At 45.9% G+C, this 23,813-nt stretch overlaps 1 protein-coding gene across 1 annotated transcript in view; it reads left to right on the forward strand.

Moving 5' to 3' along the window:
• The window catches only part of LOC144511897 (neuron navigator 1-like), a 520,961-nt gene that overhangs the window by 294,572 nt on the left and 202,576 nt on the right, over positions 1–23,813 (forward strand). Inside the window, exon 5 of the mRNA XM_078242330.1 lies at positions 9,590–9,884. Coding sequence (XP_078098456.1) covers positions 9,590–9,884 — 295 coding nt within the window. The remainder of the gene's footprint in view (positions 1–9,589; positions 9,885–23,813) is intronic.

Below are 23,813 nucleotides of genomic sequence, written 5' to 3' on the forward strand. Positions count from 1 at the left end.
TGCACCCTTTCAATGGCTTCAACATCTTTCCTGTAATGAGGTGACCAGAACTGCGCGCAGTACTCCAAGTGGGGTCTAACCAGGGTCCTATAAAGCTGCAGCATTATCTCCCGACTCCTAAACTCAATCCCTCGATTAATGAAGGCCAGTACGCCGTACGCCTTCTTGACCGCATCCTCCACCTGCGAGGCCGATTTAAGAGTCCTATGGACCCGGACCCCAAGGTCCTTCTGATCCTCTACACTGCTAAGAATGGTACCCTTCATATTATACTGCTGCTTCATCCCATTGGATCTGCCAAAATGGATCACCACACACTTATCCGGGTTGAAGTCCATCTGCCACTTCTCCGCCCAGTCTTGCATTCTATCTATGTCTCGCTGCAACTTCTGACATCCCTCCAAACTATCCACAACACCACCTACCTTGGTGTCGTCAGCAAACTTACCAACCCATCCCTCCACTTCCTCATCCAGGTCATTTATGAAAATGACAAACAGCAAGGGTCCCAGAACAGATCCCTGGGGCACTCCACTGGTCACTGACCTCCATGCAGAGAAAGACCCCTCCACAGCCACTCTCTGCCTTCTGCAGGCAAGCCAGTTCTGGATCCACAAGGCAACAGCCCCTTGGATCCCATGCCCTCTCACTTTCTCAAGAAGTCTTGCATGGGGGACCTTATCGAACGCCTTGCTGAAGTCCATATAGACCACATCCACCGCTCTTCCTTCGTCAATGTGTTTGGTCACATTTTCAAAGAACTCAACCAGGCTCGTAAGGCACGACCTGCCCTTGACAAAGCCGTGCTGACTACTTTTGATCATACTAAACTTCTCTAGATGATCATAAATCCTGTCTCTCAGGATCCTCTCCATCAACTTACCAACCACTGAGGTTAGACTCACCGGTCGGTAATTTCCCGGGCTGTCCCTGTTCCCTTTCTTGAATATAGGGACCACATCTGCAATCCTCCAATCCTCCGGAACCTCTCCCGTCTCCATCGACGATGCAAAGATCATCGCCAAAGGCTCCGCAATCTCCTCCCTCGCCTCCCACAGTAACCTGGGGTACATCCCATCCGGTCCCGGCGACTTACCAACCTTGATGCCATTCAATAGTTCCAACACATCCTCTTTCTTTATGTCCATATGCTCGATCCTTTCTGTCCACCGCAAACCAGCAGTACAACCACCCAGATCCCTTTCCACCGTGAATACCGAGGTAAAGTATTCATTAAGCAGCTCCGCCATTTCTAACGGTTCCGCACAAACTTTTCTCCCTTCACCTTTTAAGGGTCCTATGCCTTCACATCTCATCCTTTTACGCTTGACATATTTGTAGAAAGCCTTGGGATTCTCCTTAATCTTACCCGCCAAGGCCTTCTCATGACCCCTTCTCGCTCTCCTAATTTCCTTCTTAAGCTCCTTCCTACATCCCGTATACTCCTCTAAATCCTTAACACCTCCTAGCTCTCTGAACCTTCTGTACGCCTCTCTTTTCTTATTCACCAGGTTCATCACAACCTTCGTGCACCACGGTTCCCGTACCCTACCAACATCCCCCTGTCTCATCGGAACGTTGTCATGCAGAGCTCCAGACAAACATTCCTTGAAAATCCTCCACTTTCCTTCGGTACTTTTCCCCAAGAATGCCTCCTTCCAATTTACCCGTCTAATTTCCTCCCTGATGACACTGTATTTCCCTTTACTCCAGAGAAACACTTTCCTAGCCTGCCTGATCCTATCTCTTTCCAATGCTATCGTGAAGGAGATAGAATTATGATCGCTATCCCCAAGATGCTCACCCACCGAGAGATCCTCCACCTGTCCAGGTTCATTAGCCAGCACCAGATCAAGTACAGCCTCTCCTCTAGTAGGCTTATCCACATACTGTGTCAGGAAACTCTCCTGGACACACCTAACAAACTCCTCTCCATCCAAACCCCTAGCCCTAGGGATATTCCAATCTATGTTTGGGAAATTAAAATCTCCCATCATGACAACTCTGTTATTCCTACATCTCTCCAGGATCTGTTTCCCCATCTGCTCCTCAACATCTCTGTTACTATTGGGCGGCCTATAGAAAACACCCAGCAACGTTACCGACCCCTTCCTGTTCCTAACCTCCACCCACAGAGACTCCGTAGTCAATCCCTCCACGGCGTCCACCTTCTCTACAGCCGTGACACTATCCCTGATCAACAGTGCCACTCCCCCCCCTCTCTTGTCTCCCTCCCTGTCCTTCCTGAAACATCTAAAACCCGGCACCTGAAGCACCCAGTCCTGTCCCTGAGACATCCAAGTCTCCGTAATGGCCACCACATCACAATTCGAAGCAGCAATCCACGCTCTAAGCTCATCCACTTTATTCACTACACTCCTGGCATTAAAATAGACACATCTCAGACCTTCAGCCTGAGCACTTCCCTTCTCCATCACTCGTCTAACCTCCCTCTTACCCTGTTTACATTCCTTATCTATTTGCGAGCTAACCTCCTCGCTCTCAGTCCCCTCATTTCGATTCCCTCCCCCCAACCTTTCTAGTTTAAAGTCTCTCCAGTAGCCTTAGCCAACCTTCCCGCCAGGATATTGGTCCCCCTGGGATTCAAGTGCCACCCGTCTTTTTTAAACAGGTCACACCTGCCCCTAAAGAGGTCCCAATGATCCAAGTACCCAAATCCTTGTCCCTTGCTCCAGTCCCTCAGCCACGCATTCATTCTCCACCGATTCCTGTTCTCACTCTCCCGCGGCACAGGCAGCAATCCCGAGATTACTACCTTTGCATTCCTCTTTCTCAGCTGTCTACCTAACTCCCTATATTCTCTTTTCATGACCCCTTCCCTCTTCCTACCTATGTCAGCAGTACCTATATGCATCACGACCTTCGGCTCCTCTCCCTCCCCCTTCAGGATTTCTGGGACTCGACCAGAGACATCCCGGACCCCTGCACCAGGGAGACAAACCACCATCCGAGAGTCCCGTCTGTGTCCGCAAAAACGCCTATCTGACCCCCTCACCGTAGAGTCCCCAATTAGCACTACCCTCCTTTCCTTACCCTTTTGCACTACTGGGCCAGGCTCAGCTCCAGAGACACTGCCACCGCTGCTTCCCCCAGGTGGGCTGTCCACCCCAGTAGTACTCAGACAGGAGTACTTATTATTAAGGGGCACATCCACCGGGGTGCTCACCATCAACTGAGCTTTCTCCTTCCTCACTGTTACCCAGTTACCCTCCTCCCGTGGTCCCGGTGTGACCACCTGCTGATAGCTCCTGTCAATGACCTCCTCACTATCCCTAACCCGGCGAAGGTCCTCGAGCTGCAATTCCAGTTCCCTAACATGGTCCCTTAGGAACCGCAGCTCAACACACCCAGCACAGATATGGTCGTCCGGGAGGCTAGGAGCCTCCAGGACCTCCCACATCCTACATTGGGAACAACATACTGGCCTCACACTCATAATTGCCCCTTTAAACACACAGGGAAAAAAAAAGTGAATGAAAATTTTAAACTTACCTTTCCTCCTCCTGTTTTCTCCAAAGCCCTGCTCTCACTGGGTCTTTTTTTTTAGGTTAGAGGAGGAGGGAGGGTGGGATACTCTACAAGTGTAGAGTATCGGGATTCCTCTCTGTTCCAATTTATTGGGGAAAAAAAAAATCTCTCTCTCCCAGACCTCCCTGCGCGACCACTTCCGGGTTTAGATATTTTTAAAGAAAAAACCCGCGAAAAAGTAAGTTAAAAATAACAGCGCTTACCCGCAGCACTCCTCTCGCGAATCTCTCCCTCTCTGCTGCACTTCCAAGACGCAATGAGGCCGATTCACTGAGGTGAGTAACTTTAAAAAAAAAAAAAATCTCTCTCTCCCAGACCTCCCTGCGCGACCAAGAGAGTTGGAACCATCTGAAGTTGCTGATTTAAACCAGAATATCACATGGTTCCCAGTGCAGAGTAATTGCCCATTGGAAGTTTAAACTTACTGAGCAATCCTTGTGCGGAGACCTTTGGGATGAATCCTCGAGTGTATCTACTGGGGTGCCTCTGGGGTACAATTCTCCCCTTTGGGCATGAAGTTTCTGAGCCAGTTTAACTAAATGACATTTGAGAAAGTTTTTTTCATGCTGCTGACATTTACCTGAATTAAAATCATAGAATCCCTACAGAACAGAAGGGAGCCATTTGGCCCATCGAGCCTGTACTGACAACAATTCCACCCAGGTCCTTTTCCCGTAACACCACATCTTTACCCTACTCGCCCCCTGATACTAAGGGGCAATTTAGCATGGCCAATCAACCTAACTTGCACATCTTTGGAGTGTGAGAGGAAACCGGAGTACCCGGAGGAAACCCACGCAGACACGGGGAGAACGTACAAACTCCACACAGATAGTCATTTGAAGCCAGAATTGAACCCGGGTCCCTGGCACTGTGAGGCAGAAGTGCTAACCACTGTTCCATCATGCCACCCCAGAATTGCTGATATTTTTGGTGCCAGGCAGCCAAGAATCTCAGACAGACACATTTTGATAGAAAGATTGAGGAGAGGGAATATAAAATAAAGGATACAGTTTTAAAGGGGTGCAAGGGCAGAGGGATCTGAGGGTATACCTGCACAAATTGTTGAACAGGGAGGTTGAGAAAGCAATTATCAAGGCACATAGGATCGTGTGCCTTTTTATTAGAGGAATAGGCCTGATTTTGCCCTCCTATACCTGCTGGGAATTTAGTCAGCACTGGGGAAAATGTGGGTGGCACGTTGGCAAAGTGGCTAGCACTGCTGCCTCACAGCGCCAGAGACCTGGGTTTGATTCCCAACTTGCGTCACTGTCTGTGTGGAGTTTGTACGTTCTCCCCGTGTCTGCATGGGTATCCTACCAGGTGCTCTGGTTTCCTCCCACAGTCTGAAAGACGTACTGGTTAGGTGCATTGACCCGAACAGGTGCCGGAGTGTGACAATTAGGGGAATTTCACAGTAACTTCATTGCAGTGCTAATGTAAGCCTTACTTGTGACTAATAAATAAACTTTACTTTACTAAAATGAGGCCACCCAGGCCAGAATTTCAAACTTACCTCTCTGCTTCCAATTCACACCATCTTCCTCTCATTGGGAAATGTGACGTGTCACGAACCCACGCACAAGCTCTGGGGACATCAGGGTCCCCATTATAAAAGTCTTGGGGAAATTTGGACCCCAGCATAGAAACTTCATCATAATGAAAGGGACTTGCAAACTTGTGAGAACCCCATCAGGTAAGTCAGTTTGGGGAAGACTGCTAAGGTGTCAGGAACCTTTTAACAGGTAATTGTAAAAGGTTTTGACAATGTTTTGCAACACCCCTGCCGCCCTCCCCCCCCCCCCCCCCCCCGCCCCCGCCAACCCGCCACAACAAATGTGCTTTGAAAGGATCCTTTGATTTTAAAAAAACTTTATAAACTGATAGAAGTGCCATTTAAATGTAGATATTAATAGTATGATTGACAACAGAAGCACTTTGAGCAGATGCTTAGCCATGAATACTTAGCTGAGTTTTGAGAATGGCGAATAGAATCAGCTCAGTTGGCAATTTATTGGCACAGTTTGAAAGCTGTTCTTTCTTTGTGGTTTTTTCAATCCCAACACACACATTTGGACATGATCAAGAGGTTTTTTTCATAGATTCATAGATGTTTCACAGAAGGAGACCATTCAGCCCATCGTGTCTGAGCCGGTCAACTATGATTCTGGCTGCATTAATACTGTTTTCCAGTGCTTGGCCCATAGCCCTGGAGGTTACGGCAGCGCAAGTGCATATCTAAATACTTTTTAAATGTTACAAGAGTTTCTAACTCAACCACCCTTTCAGGCAGTGAGTTCCAGACACCCACCATCCTCTGAGTGAAAACGTTTCTCCTCAACTCCCCTCTTCTAACTCGTACTTTAAGTCTATGCCTCCCTGGTTATTAACCCATCTACTAATGTTAAGAGGGATAAAGTGGCACGGTAGCTCAGTGGTTAGCACTGCTGCTTCACAGCTCCAGGGATCTGGGTTCGATTCCCGGCTTGGGTCACTGTCTGTGTGGAGTTTGCACATTCTCCTCGTGTCAGCGTGGGTTTCCTCCGGGTGCTCCGGTTTCCTCCCACAGTCCAAAGATGTGCGGGTTAGGTTGATTGGCCATGCTAAAAAATTGCCCTTAGTGTCCTGGGATGCGTAGGTTAGAGGGATTAGTGGGTAAATATGTAGGGATATGGGGGTAGGGCCTGGGTGGGATTGTGGTCGGTGCAGACTCGATGGGCCGAATGGCCTCTTTCTGTACTGTAGGGTTTCTAAGATTTTGCTATTGTCATCGAGATGAAAATACTGTGGGAATGGAGAAAGATGATGGCTGTTTGATTGCAAAGGTGAGAAATGTGCCGACTTGTGTTTTTAGCGTGGAAGATCTAGGCCATTGAGAACAAAAGCAAGGAATCAATGGTGAAACTTTAGGGTAAGCACAGTAAGAAGTCTCACAACACCAGGTTAAAGTGCAACAGGTTTATTTGGTAGCACAAGCCACAAGTTTTCGGAGCACTGCCCCTTCATCAGGTGAGTGGGAGTTGTGTTCACAAACAGGGCATGTATAGGCACAAACTCAATTTACAGGATAATGGTTGGAATATGAGTCTTTACAGGTAATCAAGTCTTTAAAGTACAGACAATGTGAGTGGAGAGTGGGTTAAGCACAGGTTAGAGGTGTGTATTGTCTCCAGCCAGGACAGTTAGTGAGATTTTGCAAGGCCAGGCAAGTCATGGGGGTTACAGATAATGTGACATGAACCCAAGATCCCGGTTGAGGCCATCCTCATGTGTGCGGAACTTGGCTATCAGTTTCTGCTCAGCGATTCTGGGTTGTCGTGTGTCGTGAAGGCCGCCTTGGAGAACGCTTACCCGAAGATCAGAGGCTGAATGCCCGTGACTGCTGAAGTGTTCCCCAGCAGGAAGAGAACACCCCTGCCTGGTGATTGTCGAGCAGTGTTCATTCATCTGTTGTCGTAGCGTCTGCATGGTTTCCCCAATGTACCATGCCTCGGGCCATCCTTTCCTGCAGCGTATCAGGTAGACAACGTTGGTCGAGTTGCAAGAGTATGTACCATATACCTGGTGGTTGGTGTTCTCACGTGAGATGATGGCATCTGTGTCGATGATCCGGCACGTCTTGCAGAAGTTGCTGTGGCAGTGTTGTGTGGTGTTGTGGTCACTGTTCTCCTGAAGGCTGGGTAGTTTGCTGCGGACAATGGTCTGTTTGAGGTTGTGCAGTTGTTTGAAGGCAAGAAGTGGGGGTGGCTTTGGTGAGATGTTCATCTTCATCGATGACGTGTTGAAGGCTGCGGAGAAGATGTTGTAGCTTCTCCACTCTGGGGAAGTACTGGACGATGAAGGGTACTCTGTCTGCCGTGTCCTGTGTTTGTCTTCTGAGGAGGTCGGTGCGGTTTTTCACTCTGGTGCTTCGGAACTGTCGATCGATGAGTCGAGCGCCAGATCCTGTTCTTATGAGGGCATCTTTCAGCGTCTGGAGATGTCTGTTGTGATCCTCCTCATCTGAGCAGATCCTGTGTATACGGAGGGCTTGTCCATAGGGGATGGCTTTAACGTGTTTCGGGTGGAAGCTTGTATCTTGTAAATTGAGTTTGTGTCTATATATGCCCTGTTTGTGAACACAACTCCCACTCACCTGATGAAGGGGCAGTGCTCCAAAAGCTTGTGGCTTGTGCTACCAAATAAACCTGTTGGACTTTAACCTGGTGTTGTGAGACATCTTACTGTGCTTACCCCAGTCCAACGTCGGCATCCCCACATTATGGCAACCTTTAGGGTGGCAGAGTGGTTAGCATAGTTCCAGGGACCTGTGTTCAATACTGGCCTTGGGTGACGTGTGGAGTTTGCATGTTCTCCCCGTGTCTGCATGGGTTTCCTCCGGATGCTCCAGTTTCCTCCCACAGTCCAAAGATTTCCACGTTAGGTGGATTTGCCATGTTAAATTGCCCCTTAGTGTCCCAGGATGTGCAGGTCAGGTGGATTAGCCATGGTAAATGTGTGGGGTTGCGGGAATAGGGCGGGGGAGAGCACCTAGGTAAGATGCTCTGTCAGAGATTCGGTGCAGAGTTGATCGGCCAAATGGCCACTTCTGTACTGTCGGGATTCTGTGATTTATAACATACAGATACTGGGTACTCATCAGGAAAGAGGCAAAGGCATTGGCAAGGGTGCAGAAAAGATTTACGTGAATATATCTAGGGATGAAGATTTCAATCATATGGGTAGATTGGGGAAACTGGGGGTGACCTCCTTAGAAATAAAAAGTTGAGTGGAGATATGATAGAGGGGATCAAAGTAATGAGGGGCCCAGACAGAGCAGAGTATATCGATTTAACATGAATGGTAAAAGAAGGAAAGACAGTGAAAAAGTTTTTATGCTGAGTGGTTAGGATATGGAATGCACTACCTGAGAGTGTTGTGGAGTCAGCGTCACACAAGACTTTCAAAAGGGAATTGGATAATTAGCTGGAAAAATTTGCAGGGCTACAGGGATAGATGGGTCAGTGGCATGAGTTGAGTTGCTTTCACAAAGAGTCAGTACTTAGACAATGGACCAAATGGATTTTTGTGCTGTGTTCTATGATTCTGTGAACCATAGCAATGTTACATAAGAACATAAGAAATAGGAGCAGGAGTAGGCCGTTCAGCCCATCCTTTCAGCACTGACCAAAAAAGAAACTAGCTGTTTATTTTAATCCCATTCTCGAGACCTGCTTTGTACCATTGCAGATTCAGACACAGATCATAGAATCCCTACAGTGGCAGGAGGGCATTTGGCCCATCGAGACTGCACCAATTCTCCGACAGCAGCTTTCCCAGGCCTACCCACCCCCACACCCATTCCCATAACCTCATGCATTTACCATGGCTAATCCACCTAACCTACACATTTTAGGCCGTGAAGGGGAAATTTAGCATGGTCAGTCCACCTAACCTGCACACCTTTAGATCCAGGTACCTGTAAAATGAGTTGATCATTTCAGCCTCAGCAACCATCTTAGGCAGTGAACTTCAGATGCCCACCACCCTCTGGGTGAAAAAAATTTTCCTCATGTCTCCTCTAATCCTTCGACCATTCACCTTAATTCTGTACCCACCAGCAATTCGCCCCACAACTGGGGGAAACAAGTCTTTCCTGCTGACCCTATCTAGGCCCCTCATATGAGTTGAATAGTGGACTCTCATCAAGAATGTCAGGAGTATAAATGCAGTTGCTGCTAAGTCTGCTCAGCTCCCTCAGGTGTTGCAGCTAAAGCAGAGGGCCAAAAACCAATTTTAGTAAACAAGTATGCATGTTTTCATTACCTTTAGCCTGATTCTATGTGAGGAGTTTCATAAATCCTGAGCCAGGTATCTGAATTGAATCCTGTATAAATCAGATATTGGATTTCTAGGTACACATGGATTTGTTAACAGTTGGAATTTAACAGAACTAAGTTTTTAAAAGTTGTTAGACGGTTTATTTTGTGACTTTGTGTATTTGGATTTTCAGTCTGCACGGAAACACTTGGTTGACTGATCTGTATAAATTGCCTTACAGCTTCGAACAGACGCAGAAAAACGCTCCATGGTTGAGAGTGGTCTGACCTGGTACAGTGGCTCCGAAGGTAAAGGTCAGAAGAAGCCTGATGGTGGCTATGATGCCAGCAACCTTAAAATGGACCAAAACACAAAGTGGAGGCGCATTCGCACTGAATCAGCAGAAGAATCAACGAAAACCGAACTCAAGAAACAGCAATCTACTGGACAAACCAGTTCGCTGAAAAGGGGTGCAGCGCCAGTAGGAGTAACTTCCCCGATGACCAGTTCAGGAGCAGGCTCGCTGAAAGTAGCTGGTAAGTGTCTAGAATAGAAATCATAGAACCCCTACAGTGCAGAAGGAGGCCACTCAGCTCATCGAACCTGCACCAACAATAATCCCACCCAGGCCCTATCCCTGTAACCCCGTGCTAATCCCCTGACACTGAGGAGAAATTTAGCCTGGCCAATCCACCTAACCGGCGCATCTTTGGACTGTGGGAGGAAACCAGAGCACCTTGAGGAAACCCATGCAGACACGGGGAGAACCCGGCAAAATCTTTCGAGCAACTGGGTAAGATTATACTTATAGACACTTGCGTTAAAACTCCACAAACTATTTGATGATATAAATCCACCAGGTTTGCACGTTAATGCATTTTCTGCTGTGACCTTTAAAATGATCTGCTTCCACTTTGGTAGCACCTTGGGGCCAGGTTGCAGTAATCCTCATTCAATGTCAAGTAAATAAAACTGTATGTCACTTGGTTTGCTTGATCAGTGATCTAATGTTTCTACTCGAAAATATATTCTTTAAAACACAACTGCGCATGCTTTAGTAGATTTAATGCAAAGTCTTGGGTATCTCTTTCTGAATCACAATTGCCCATCTTGCTGTACATTATTATGCTATCATTCAGTGTGAAATATCCTGTGAATTATCACTTACTGATTTAATTCAAGAACTTGTTTCCAATTTATGAATTTGTCATGCAGGGTACTATACTACTGCCATTCTTGTGTCTGGACAAATACAAGATATTATGAGTACTACATAGTGATTACTACCTCCCTGCAAATCCCATATCACCAGACCTTCACATTGGTTGTGCACAAACCTCTCTGAAAACAAGTGGAGTACATACAAAGCACAGTGGGTGGTATCGTCCACCATATTCCCTGACTCTTCACTTATGTTGGTCACAGAATAGTCTATTTGGCTTTCAAAAATGTTTCAGCTACACTCGGGTGGGTCATCTCTGAAAGTCACTTCTGAGTCCAAAGATTGTGTGCATTAAGCCCAAAGCATCACCTAAACTGACAAACTACTGAGCACGTGCTGCATTGGTGAAGGCGTCTTATTTCAGTCAACAGGTAAATGTGGATGCACCTACAGTGTTGTAAGACAGGAGTTCCAGGATTTTGACCCAGTGATAATGAATGAACAGAGATATACGCCCGAGGCAGTAAGATCCCGCCCGGGGCCAACGGAGAATACCGTTCTACAAAACTCGCCTGCCCCGGAATCGGGGTGAGCATGCCAGTAAAATTCCGGCAATAGTTCCAACTGAGGATGGTGTATGTCTTGCAGGAGAACTTGCAGGTGGTGGTAAGACCATAAGACAGAGGAAGTAGACCAATCATCCCATCAAGTCTGCTCTGCCATTCAACGAGATCATGACTAATCTGATGTGATAATCCTCAAATCCATTTTCCCACCTTAACCCAAAATCCTTGATTCCCTTACTGATTAAAAATTTGCCTATCTGAGTCTTGAACGTACTTAACGACCCAGCCTCTACAGTCTACAGCAGTAAAGAATTCCACACTGAGGCAGTGGTTTCCAAACTTTTTTCACTGGGCCACACTTTCGGAATAAAAATGTGCTCGCGCCACACCAAATTTTTTATTGATAAGAAATACATTCAAAAACAAAAGAAAACAACTCCTAACAGTGCTTGATTCATAACATAGAACACAACTACTTTATAATATGATCATGGGACATCCAGAACGTATAAAACAATGCTGGTTTAAACCATGTTTAAATGTTTCTTTGTCCTTGAATCTTCTCGCCACACTTGCCATCCTCTCTCGCCGCACCAGAGTGGCGCGCCGCACCCTTTGGGAACCACTGCTCTGAGGGATAAATTTCCCCCTCATCTCTCTTAAATGGGCAACTCCTTACTCTGAGAGTACACCTGCTGGTCCTAGACTATCCCAAAAGGGGAAACAACCTCTCAACATCAACCTTGTAAGTCCCCTGAGAATCTTATAGGTCTCAATAAGGTTGCCCCTTATTTTTCTAAACCCCAGTGAGTACAGGTCCAGCAACTCCTTTTAAGAAAATCCCTCCATACCTGGTATTAGCTTAGTGAACCCTCTCTGGATTGCTTCCAGTGTCAGTATATCTTTCCATAGATAAGGAAATGGTGATCCCATGCATCTGGTGCTCTTTTATTTTCTAGATGGTAGAGGTTGTGGCTATTGAGGAAGTCTTGGGGGTTGCGGCAGTGAATATTGTAGATGGTGCACACTACAGTCTCAGGGTACCAATGGTGAAGCGAGTGAATGGTGAATGATGAATAGAGTGCTAGACAAGCGGGCTGCATTGTCTTGGCTGGTGTTGGGCTTCTTGGGTGTTGTGAGCTGCCCTGATTCAGGCAAGAGGGGAATATTCTGTCACATTCCTAATGAGTGCCTTACTGTTGGTGGATAGATTTGGGGAAATCGAGGAATGAGTTACTTACCACAAAATACTCTGCTTCTAATTTCTGTGTGTGGTGTTTTGAGTCTTGAAGAAACCAATCATTTTTAGGTCCACTGACCTATGAAAAGGATCACATCACAAGATTTCCCATTTTAAGATTTTTACTATAATAAACTAAACTCAACATTGACTAAACATTACTTAGTAGGCAGCTAATACACTAAATTGCAGAAAATGTATTCCCTAGCAACTTATTAAAACAACCCTATACCCTATGCCATGTTTTTACATTTTATTTCATTCTTCATAAACATGTAGTCTTGAGTTAAAGTCCAGATCTCCCTTTGGCTCTAATGGGACCTGGGACCTCTTCTACCTGCATCTTCCAGTGTCCTTTTAAGCAAAGTCTCTTTCACTCAAGCCTTTGAGCAGAATCAAATGGACTTTCTGTTCCAAGGTACCATCTGGTGATTCCATGGTCTTTAAAATATCTGGAATTAAAAATCTACTGATATCCATGAAACCATTGTCGATTGTCAGGAAAACCCATCTGGTTCACTAATGTCCTTTAGGGATTACTTGGTCTGGCCTGCATGTGACTCCAGAGCCACAGCAATGTGGTTGACTCTCAACTGCCCTCTGAACAAGGTCAACTAGGGATGGGGAATAAATGCCGACCAGCCAGCGATGCCCATGTCCCACAAATGAATAAAAAAAAGCTCTTCACAATTGTTTTTTCCTTTAACATGGGTTCTGTCCTCATCAGCTTTTTCATAGAAATCATAGAAACCCTACAGTGCAGAAGGAGGCCATTCGGCCCATCGAGTCTGCACCGACCACAATCCCACCCAGGCCCTATCCCCACATATTTACCCGCTAATCCCTCTAACCTATGCATCTCAGGGGCAATTTTTAACCTGGCCAATCAACCTAACCCGCACATCTTTGGACTGTGGGAGGAAACTGGAGCACCCGGAGGAAACCCACGCAAACACGAGGAGAATGTGCAAACTCCACACAGACAGTGACCCGAGCCGGGAATCGAACCCGGGACCCTGGAGCTGTGAAGCAGCAGTGCTAACCACTGTGCTACCGTGCCGCCCACGGTACGGCTTGGAAACTCATCTTTTGAATGTCATAGCAACATCTGCTGTAGGTCAGCTTTTCCAAAATCTCAGTCTAGCTTGCCCTGAGAGTCTACATGTGGGAAGGCCAGCTATCTCTTCATTTATGTCCAGGTGATAAAGCTTGCACCTTACTTTCAATAAGTTTCACCCTGGGCCCTGTCACCACTGCAACCAATGTCACCAGGGCCTGTCTCTGGGCAGATTTAGTATGAGGTCTCATCCCTGATTTGAAACTACCCAATTTTACCACTATTTAATGATTTCATTGCCTGGCACTTGTGAGGTACAAATGCCACTAACCATTTATCAGTCTGAACCTCAATGTTATCCAGATGTTATTGCATGCAGCCATGGGCTGCTTTAGTGTCTGAGGAGTTGCGAATTGTATTGAACTCTACGTAATCATCAGCAAACATTGCCTACATTTGATCTTATGATGGAAGGAGCAGCTAAAGATGTTTGGCCCTAGGATACAACCCTGAGGAACTCCTGCAGCAATGACATGAGGCTGAGATGATTGGTCTCCGATAAACAACCAGTGATGAGTTTTCCTCCTGATTCCCATTAACTTTAATTTTGCCTGGGACCCTTGATGGCACATTCGGCCAAATGCTAAATTGCTGTCAAGATTATTCACACTCACCTAACCTTTGGAATTCACACTCTCTCCATGATTGGACCAAGGATGTAATGAGAGAGCTTTGCAGGTGCAGCATATAATAGGAAAGGCAAATGGAATTTTGGCATTTATTGCAAAAAGGCTAGATTTTAAAAGTAAAGAAGTGTTGTTAAAATTGTATAAGGTGTTGGTGAGACCACACCGAGAGTATTATGTCCAGCTTTGGTCTCCTTAGTTAAGGAAGATGTGGTGGCACTGGAGGCTGTTCAAATTGATTCAATATTGATTCCAGGAATGGCACTGTTACCTCACAGCAGCAGGGACCAGGGTTCAATTCCAGCCTCGGGTGACTGTGTGGAATTTGCACATTCCCCCTCTGTCTGGGTAGGTTTCCACTGGATGCTCCAGTTTCCTCCCACAGTCCAAAGATGTGAGAGTTAGGTTGATTGTCCATGCTAAATTGCCCCTTAGTGTTAGGGGGATCAGCAGGGTAAATACGTGAGGCAACGGGGATATTGCTTGGGTGGGATTGTTGTCGATGCAGGCTCAATGGGCCAAGTGGCCTCCTTCTGCACTGTAGGGATTCTATGAAAGGGTTGTCATACAAGAAGCAGTTGGATAGCTTGGGCTTATACTCACTGGGGTTCAGAAGAATGATGGGGGATCTGATAGAGGTATATAAAATGCCAAACAGGATTGATAAGGTGGACATTGAACAGATGTTTCTCCCTTGTGGGACGGTCATAGATATAGAGTGAGAGGAGGTAGGTTCAAAACTGAGATGAGGAGAAACTGCGTCTCTCAGAGGATTGTGAATCAGTGGAACTCACTGCCTCAGAGTACAGTGGAGGCAGAATCAATCAACCGAGTCAAGAAAGAGATGGATATGTTTCTGATGAAAAGCAGGATAAAGGGCTATGCGAGCAGGCAGGAAAATAGGGCGGCACGGTAGCACAGTGGTTAGCACTGCTGCTTCACAGCTCCAGGGTCCCGGGTTTGATTCCCGGCTCGGGTCACTGTCTGTGTGGAGTTTGTACATTCTCCTCGTGTCTGCGTGGGTTTCCTCCGGGTGCTCCGGTTTCCTCCCACAGTCCAAAGATGTGCAGGTTAGGTTGATTGGCCAGGTTAAAAATTGCCCCTTAGTGTCCTGAGATGCGTAGGTTAGAGGGATTAGCGGGTAAATATGTGGGGGTCGGGCCTGGGTGGGATTGTGGTGGGTGCAGACTCGATGGGCCGAATGGCCTCCTTCTGCACTGTAGGGTTTCTATGTTTCTATGTTTATTTGAGACTAGGATAAAATTAGCCATGATCATGTTAAATGGTGGAGCGGGCTCGAAGGGCTTAATTGCCTACTGCTGCTCCTAATTCCTATGTTCCTATGAGACCTGGAGGGTAATAGCCCTGGTTAGCCCCAGTTTGAGTACTGGTGCAAATGTTGTTACTGAGTAACTGTCAACGATACCATCCATCACCTCACTGATGGCTGAAAATTGACTGATGAGGTGTTGATTGATCGGATTAGATTTGTCCTACGCTTTGTGTACAGGACATATATACCTGGACAATTTTCCAGGTTGACGAGTTGACGCCGGTGTTTCAGATGTACTGGAACAGCTCAGGTGAGGTGCCAATCCACCCTCTGGAGCACAAGTCCTCAGTACTACCTCTCGGATATTGCCAAGGTCCATAGACTCGGTTGTATTTAACTTTAATTTGCTTTATTTATTTGAAACAATTAGTTAGTTGGAGAAGATTGCTCCGATGCAGTGAAACCTGAATAAAAAGGCACTCCCAAAAATGGAAACCAGCAAACCTATTGAAATGGCTCTGTAATTTATATGGTTAAATATATGAGAAGCATTGTGAAATTACCAATGCTCTCAAGTTGTAAACTGCGGTCAAACTTCAATACACTGTAACTAATTACAACTCCGAGTATTACACACACTTGGGGCAGCAGATTTTGTGAAAGAAGCAGCTTTTGTGGAAAAGTGAGCTTTTTACTCAGCATTCATAATGAAACCACTTGATCTCTGAATTGGATGCTTACATGGCTCTATTCCAGAGATGGAGCAGTTTGATGCAGCTTGATAAAGACCTCTCCATTTAACAAAAATTGGTTCTTGCACGGAATCCAAAGTCATCGTACATTGACCTGCGCACATCAGCCTCCTGAATCAAGTAAAAGCATGCAAATAGAAAGAAAGATTATTCTTTCTGCCGCAGACGCCCTTCCATATGTTGTTTCAGCAGCTGCTCTCCCCCTGGAGCAAAGCAAGATCACTTACGCTCGCCTCCAAATGGTGGGTACATTTCAATGAAAGACCTTTGGCTTTAGGGAGTGGAAGTGGATATATGTTCATCTTTAAAGGATGGGCCTATATTCTCTGGAGTTTTGGAAAATGGGAGATGTTCTAAGTGAAATAAAATTAAAAGGCGAGGTGCTAAGAAATTGTTTCCCATGGCTGAGAAATCTAGCATTAGCGGTCCTAGTCTCAGGGTAACCGTTTAGCACTCTCGGACTGGGATACGGTACAATGTCTTTACTCAGAGGGTTGCGAGAGATTGGAATTCTCTACCCCAGAGGGCTGTGGATGCTCTGTCACTGAGTTTATTCAAGGCTGAGATCGATATATTTTTGGACACTAAGGAAGTCACGAGATATGGAATGGGACAGAAAAATGAGGGGATGTGAAATGTCTTTAATTTGATTTGAGTTATTATTGTCATATGTATTAGTATACTGTGAAAAGCATTGTTTCTTGCATGTTATACAGATAAAGCATACCATTCATAGAGAAGGAAAAGAGAGAGTGCAGAATGTAGTGTTACAGTCACAGCTAGGGTGTAGAGAAAGATCAACTTCATATAAGGTAGGTCCATTCAAAAGTCTGATGGCAGCAGGGAATAAGCTGTTCTTGAGTCGGTGATACGTGACCCTAGCCTTTTGTATCCTTTTCCCGACAGAAAAAGGTGGAAGAAAGTATACCCGGGTGCCTGGAGTCCTTTATTATGCTGGCTGCTTTTCTGAGGCAGTGAGAAGTGTAGACAGAGTCAATGGATAGGACCATAGAACATAGAACAGTACAGCACAGAACAGGCCCTTCGGCCCACAATGTTGTGCCGAGCTTTATCTGAAACCAAGATCAAGCTATCCCACTCCCTATCATCCTGGTGTGCTCCATGTGCCTATCCAATAACCACTTAAATGTTCCTAAAGTGTCTGACTCCACTATCACTGCAGGCAGTCCATTCCACACCCCAACCACTCTCTGCGTAAAGAACCCACCTCTGATATCCTTCCTGTATCTCCCACCACGAACCCTATAGTTATGCCCCCTTGTAATAGCTTCATCCACCCGAGGAAATAGCCTTTGAACGTTCACTCGATCTATCCCCTTCATCATTTTATAAACCTCTATTAAGTCTCCCCTCAGCCTCCTCCGCTCCAGAGAGAAGGAGGGTGGTTTGTGTGATGAACTGGGCTTCGTTCACAACCTTTTGTAGTTTCTTGCAATTATCTTCTAGAATGTTGGAGCAAGTTCAGTGAGCTGTGTGGCCTACTCCTGCCTTAATGCCTTATGGTCATATATCTGGGGTTTCTGAGTAATGGACAGTCCTGGGTATTAGTCAGTATTCCTGCAGACTTGCTTGATAACCATAAAACTACAAATTCACTCCTACACATAAGGTGACGGGTTCTGTTTTCCCTCCCAAGTGTCCTCTGTTGGTGTAGGCTTCAATATACTGACACTTTCAATTACATTTCCCCGTTTTTTGTCTGATGACTGTGCTATTACTGGTAAAACTGATGAATACAGGTCATGAACATGCACTCTGCTCCAAATGCTTTGAAAAGAAGCAGGGATTTAGAGTGCAAAACCACTAAGTGAACAGAGCTAAACACTGGCGTGTTGGAGGGGAGTACTTAGCATTGTTGTAGTTGATGAAATGGTGATTGTAATCTCAGCTGGCTCTTCAAGGTTGGTGGGAAAAGTTTGAAAAAAAATCAAATTACCATTTTGAAAATAAGGACAGCTACAAAAAAGGATAGCTGATGCTGGGTCAACTTTAATTCGCAATGGACTCCCAGGGTGGAATTCTCTGTTTTTGAGATGAAGGGTGGTGGCAGATGGATCTGCCGGTGCCTTTCCCACTGGCCTGATTGGCAGGATCCTGCTCCAGATTCTGCACTTGATGCCTCATTAATTACGCACAGGTGCATTCTTCTCTGCACCTGGTGGGCCGGTCGCTGATTCGTCCACCCACTCTCTGCTGGCTGGTGGGTTCAAAGGTCCCAGCGCTATAGTTGAATACCAATCCAGTACACTCATATCACTCTCTCCAACCCACATGTCTTTACCAGACCATGCAGGTTGTCAGCAACCCAGAGGAAAAAGGCTAGCAGCCTCCAGAAGAAGTTTTGTTTCCTCAATTGAACCATCTTTTCCCACGAGCCCATTGTGAGGCGCCGATGCCCGACTTGGACCTCTACCCACAACCTCTGCAGCCTTCATCCATCTCCTTCCAGCAAACAATGTGGTATCCCTTTGCCCCTTTGTGAGCTTTTCATGCAGCCTGGTCAGGATTCAGCTTCCACCCACTCGATCTTTCCTCTGCCATTCATTGTTCCTCTGCTTCATCCATCTCCTTGCCCCTCTGCCTACCCCGCCATCTTGTACAACCCTTCTTCCATATTTCCTCTCCCTTGCCTTCGACAGGCTAACTTATCCCACTCAGTCTCACTTCGCACTCCACTTCTGGTCAAACTTCAGGCCTTTGTTGACGAGGCAGCATGAGTCCCGCAACACAATGGATGTTAGGGAACTTGGGGAAATATATAGCGATGTCTTGAGGAGTGTACATATTACAGAGGAGGAGGTGCTGGTGGTCTTAAAGCGCATCAAGGTAGATAAATCCCTGGGACCTGATGAGGTGTATCCCAGGACATTGTGGGAGGCTAGGGAGGAAATTGCGGGTCCCTAGCAGAGATATTTGAATCATCGATAGTCACAGGTGAGGTGCCTGAAGATTGGAGGGTGGCAAATGTTGTGCCTTTGTTTAAAAAGGGCTGCAGGGAAAAACCTGGGAACGACAGGCCAGCGAGCCTCACCTCTGTGGTGGGTAAGTTGTTGGAAGGTATTTTGAGAGAGAGGATTTACAGAAATTTAGAGATGACAGGACTGATTAGGGACAATCAGCATGGTTTTGTGAGTGGAAAATCATGTCTCACAAATTTGATTGAGTTTTTTGAAGGGGTAACCAAGAAGGTAGATGAGGGCAGTGCAGTTGATGTTGTCTACATGGACTTTAGCAAGGCCTTTGACAAGGTGCCACATGGTAGGTTGTTGCAGATCTCACGAGATCCAGGGTGAGGTAGCTAAATGGATACAAAATTGGCTTGATGACAAAAGGGTTGTTTTTCAAACTGGAGGCCTGTAACCAGCGGTGTGTCTCAGGGATCAGTGCTGGGTCCACTGTTATTTGTCATTTATATTAATGATTTGGATGAGAAGAGAAGAGGCATGGTTAGTGAGTTTGCAGATGACACCAAGATTGGTGGCATAGTTGACTGTGAAGGTTATCTCGGATTGCAACAGGATCTTGATCAATTAGGCCAGTGGGCTGACGAATGGCAGATGGAGTTTAATTTAGATAAATGTGAGGTGATGCATTTTGGTAGATCAAACCAGGGCAGGACTTACTCGATGGCAAGGCATTGGGGAGAGTTACAGAACAAAAAGATCTCGGGGTACAGGTTCATAGCTCCTTGAAAGTGGAGTCACAGGTGAACAGAGTGGTGAAGAAGGCATTCGGCATGCTTGATTTCATTGGTCAGAACACTGAATACAGGAGTTGGGACGTCTTGTTGAAGTTGTACAAGACATTGGTAAAGCCACACTTGGAATACTGTGTACAGTTCTGGTCACCCTATTATAAAAAGGATATGATTAAACTCGAAAGAGTGCAGAAGAGATTTACTAGGATGCTACCGGGACTTGATGGTTTGAGTTATAAGGAGAGGTTGGATAGACTGGTACTTTTTTCTCTGGAGCAAAGTAGGCTGAGGGCTGATCTTATAGAGGTCTATAAAGTAATGAGGGACATAGATCAGCTAGATAGTCAATATCTTTTCCCAAAGGTAGGGGGGTCTAAAACTAGAGGACATAGGTTGAAGGGGAGAGATACAAAAGTGTCCAGAGGGGCAATTTTTTCACACAGAGGGTGGTGAGTGTCTGGAACAAGCTGCCAGAGGTAGTAGCAGAGGCGGGTACAATTTTGTCTTTTAAAAAGCATTTAGACAGTTACATGGGTACGATGGGTATAGAGGGATATGGGCCAAATGCAGGCAATTGGGACCAGCTTCGGGGTTGGAAAAAAAGGCGGCATGGACAAGTTGGGCTGAAGGGCCTGTTTCCATGCTGTAAACCTCTATGACAGTGCCATTTGGATAGACACTAGTGTGAGGCACGAGGGGGAAGGAGACCACTGTAGTCCCCAATCCCAGATGCAGTACTGAACCGAGGTAGTGGTGCAGGAGGTTCCATGGGTCCAGCAGCATGGTGCTGTCCATGAAAACCAGCTGAGCACGGAGATGGAGACAGGAACCGGTCTGCCCCGGCACAGCAGTAAACAGCACACCAGGAGCAGCGCAGCGCTGTGGCATGAAGGTTTTCTTGCACTCACCTCAAATTTGCTTGCAAACTGAGGCCCAACTTATGCATGTCACTCTTTAGCAATTGGGTTTTAGATTGATGTAATTTTATGTTGGTGTGATGCAAGATGGGAAGGTCTGATGGGATGCCAGCAGGAGCTGTGTGACCCTAGGCTGTCCGGTCAACAGGGCCCCTAAACCTGCAAGGAAACATTCTACTTTTTTCTGGGCTGCTTTGCCAAGTGGCATATGTCCCCCCTTCCTTCCCCACCAACCCCCGTCACTGATAGAACACCAATGATGGCAGGATGAGGCCCTGAGGAAGCTATTAATTAAATTCGACTCCATTTGCGCAGATGATGTAATGGAGGAAAATGGAGTGACTACAGAGCCTGAAGGGGAGGTCTTGTGGCGCAGAGAGTTGCATCCCTGCTTCCAAACTGAAAGCTTCAGGTTTGAGTTGCAGCCTAGGACTAGATGGCCAAGGAAGGTGCACTCATAACGTGGCCAAGCAGGATGAGTATTGATCTGAAAATCCTTCTACCACATGCCAGTGACAGGCAGCAAGAATAGGAAAGGAATCTAGTGAACCATGTCTCTTAGAATCTTAGAAACCCAACAGCACAGAAAGAGGCCATTCGGCCCATTGAGTCTGCACCGACCACAATCCCACCCAGGCCCTACCCCCATATCCCTACATATTTACCCACTAATCCCTCTAACCTACGCATCCCAGGACACTAAGGGCAATTTTAACATGGCCAATCAACCTAACCCGCACATCTTTGGACTGTGGGAGGAAACCGGAGCACCCGGAGGAAACCCACGCAGACACAAGGAGAACGTGCAAACTCCACACAGACCATGACCCAAGCCGGGAATCGAACCCAGGTCCCTGGAGCTGTGAAGCAGCAGTGCTAACCACTGTGCTACCGTGCCGCCCAATGTGTTGGAAAGTACGTTGGAACCTCTACCATCACTATCCACAGCTTGAAACTACAATGTGCATGTGAAAGTGCAGGTTGCCACAGCAACTTGGACTCCCTGTGGGAACTGTAACTGCAAGGTTTAAGGAGGCCAAGAGGTCAAGGGCATTTCGGAGGGAAAACAAGCCATAGTTATCGTCATACAAGATGCAACTTTGAGAACTGTGGTCTCGATGCTGGAACTTGGTTAGAAATTATGGAGGAGAGAGAATTGCGCGGTTAGATGTCATAGTTGCAATTTTAAAACCCAACTATGGTATCAACCTTTAGAGTAATTAAGGCTATTTTAGCTCAGGTTTAGCTATTTGCATTGATCTATATGTTTTTTCATGAATTTAATTGTATACTTCATGCACATTCATCAGTCTGAGGCTGCTGAAGTATGCGGCTTAATTGCTAATAAATCTGCTTTAATACAGAGCAGTCCTTTGGACTGTACAACTGCAGAACATTTGCTAATACAGAGACTGTGTGTTCGCAAGTACAAAGCTACCTTTTGAACTATAGCTAGTAACTGTTTATAAATACAGAGTTCACATTTGCGTTCAAACATACAGGGATCACATCTGGACTTAAGTAAATAAAACAGAAATTGGAAGTCGGGCTAATTGAATAAATTAGTGATGACTGAGGGAATGTTCTTCTCCACGAAACTTGTTATTTTTTTGTGAACGAGTAGGGAAACTGCTCGATATCTTTCAGATGGACAGAACAAAAAAGAGCAAGGAACTTTCACCAGTGACCGAGTGTAGCTGCCAATGTTCTCTCCCTGCCTGGAAAAGAACTCTGTGGATCCTTCTTGTTTTAGTTCAACTAGAAATGTTAAAAACATATTTCTCAAGAAAACATAGAAAATAGTTCTATTGATCCACAGAAGAAAAATCTTTCTCTGCCTAACAAATGCAAGCTTAGGCTTCTTTACTCTGGTTGGTAGGAATTTTGAGTTACAGAACAGGACTAAAACATCACTCCACCTTTTTAGGAAATAAATAAATATCATCATGACTAATTTCTAAAGTGTTAGAAACTGAAGAAACACTTGAAGCAAAGACTGGCTCTGACTTTCAGACAAATGGAACTTTCTGGCAGTCGGCGAAGCTGATACCTCGTTACTTCGGTAATGACCCCCTTTGGCTGCCAAGATTAATTTCTAAAGGGAAATATACAAAGGCCATCCACATTTCCTCTGTTAGGCCTGGTCAGTGGAAATGACCAGTCTGCTAGGACAAAGGACCCTGCACTTTTCTTTTCAAATTCTTAATAGTTGAACATTAACAATCTCAAGAATCTAGACAAAGGAATGTATGTCCTTGGTCCAAGCCAAAGTGGAGAAGTAAGAGTCACATGACCCTTCTCAGTGGGAGAATTGATTACCTTGTCCTGCTGTACTTGCTACTCAGTCTGCCATCTTTCACCTAACAAGCAGCAGCTTAGAACCAGAGTTTTATCCAGGTTTAAATGACTGACCCCATCTACACTGTTTCGACTGGAACTTATGTACTCGGTGCCTACAAGATTAATTCATTTCTACGTGCCTATCCTATCGTGGAAGTGATCTCTACTAGAAAAGTAAATTATCCAGCATCAGTCTTCAACCTGCCAACCTCTGAAGGAATATACCATTGGATTTTGATTCTGGACTCACATGAGTGAGTCATGTGATGTTGGTCTGTAAATCTTTCTTTCTTTATTCTTCTTTTATTGTATGAATATACTGGAGGGTTACTTAGCGAACCCCCCTCTACACATTTCCATCTTTAGAATGTGCGTGAATAAATTAACTGAGTTTTCCCTATCTCGATTTTGCTGTGGGATGATTAATAAACTATAGAATCCCTACAGTGCAGAAGAAGGCCATTCGGCCCACCAAGTCTGCACTGATTCTCCAAAAGAGCATCTTACCCATGGCTGGTCCACCTAACCTACACATCGTTGGACACTAAGTGGCAATTTAGCATGGCCAATTCACCAAACCTGCAAAAACTTTGGACTGTGGGAGAAAACCAAAGCGTGCAGAGGAAACCCGTGCAGCCGCAGGGAGTACGTGCAAATTCCACACCCAAGGTCAAAATCGAGCCCACGTCCCTGACTGTGAGGCAGCATTGCAAACCACTGCCACTGTATGATCCAAGAAAAATTGAATCACATC

This window comes from Mustelus asterias, chromosome 25, assembly GCF_964213995.1.
Source record: "Mustelus asterias chromosome 25, sMusAst1.hap1.1, whole genome shotgun sequence".
Classification (NCBI taxonomy): Eukaryota; Metazoa; Chordata; class Chondrichthyes; order Carcharhiniformes; family Triakidae; genus Mustelus; species Mustelus asterias.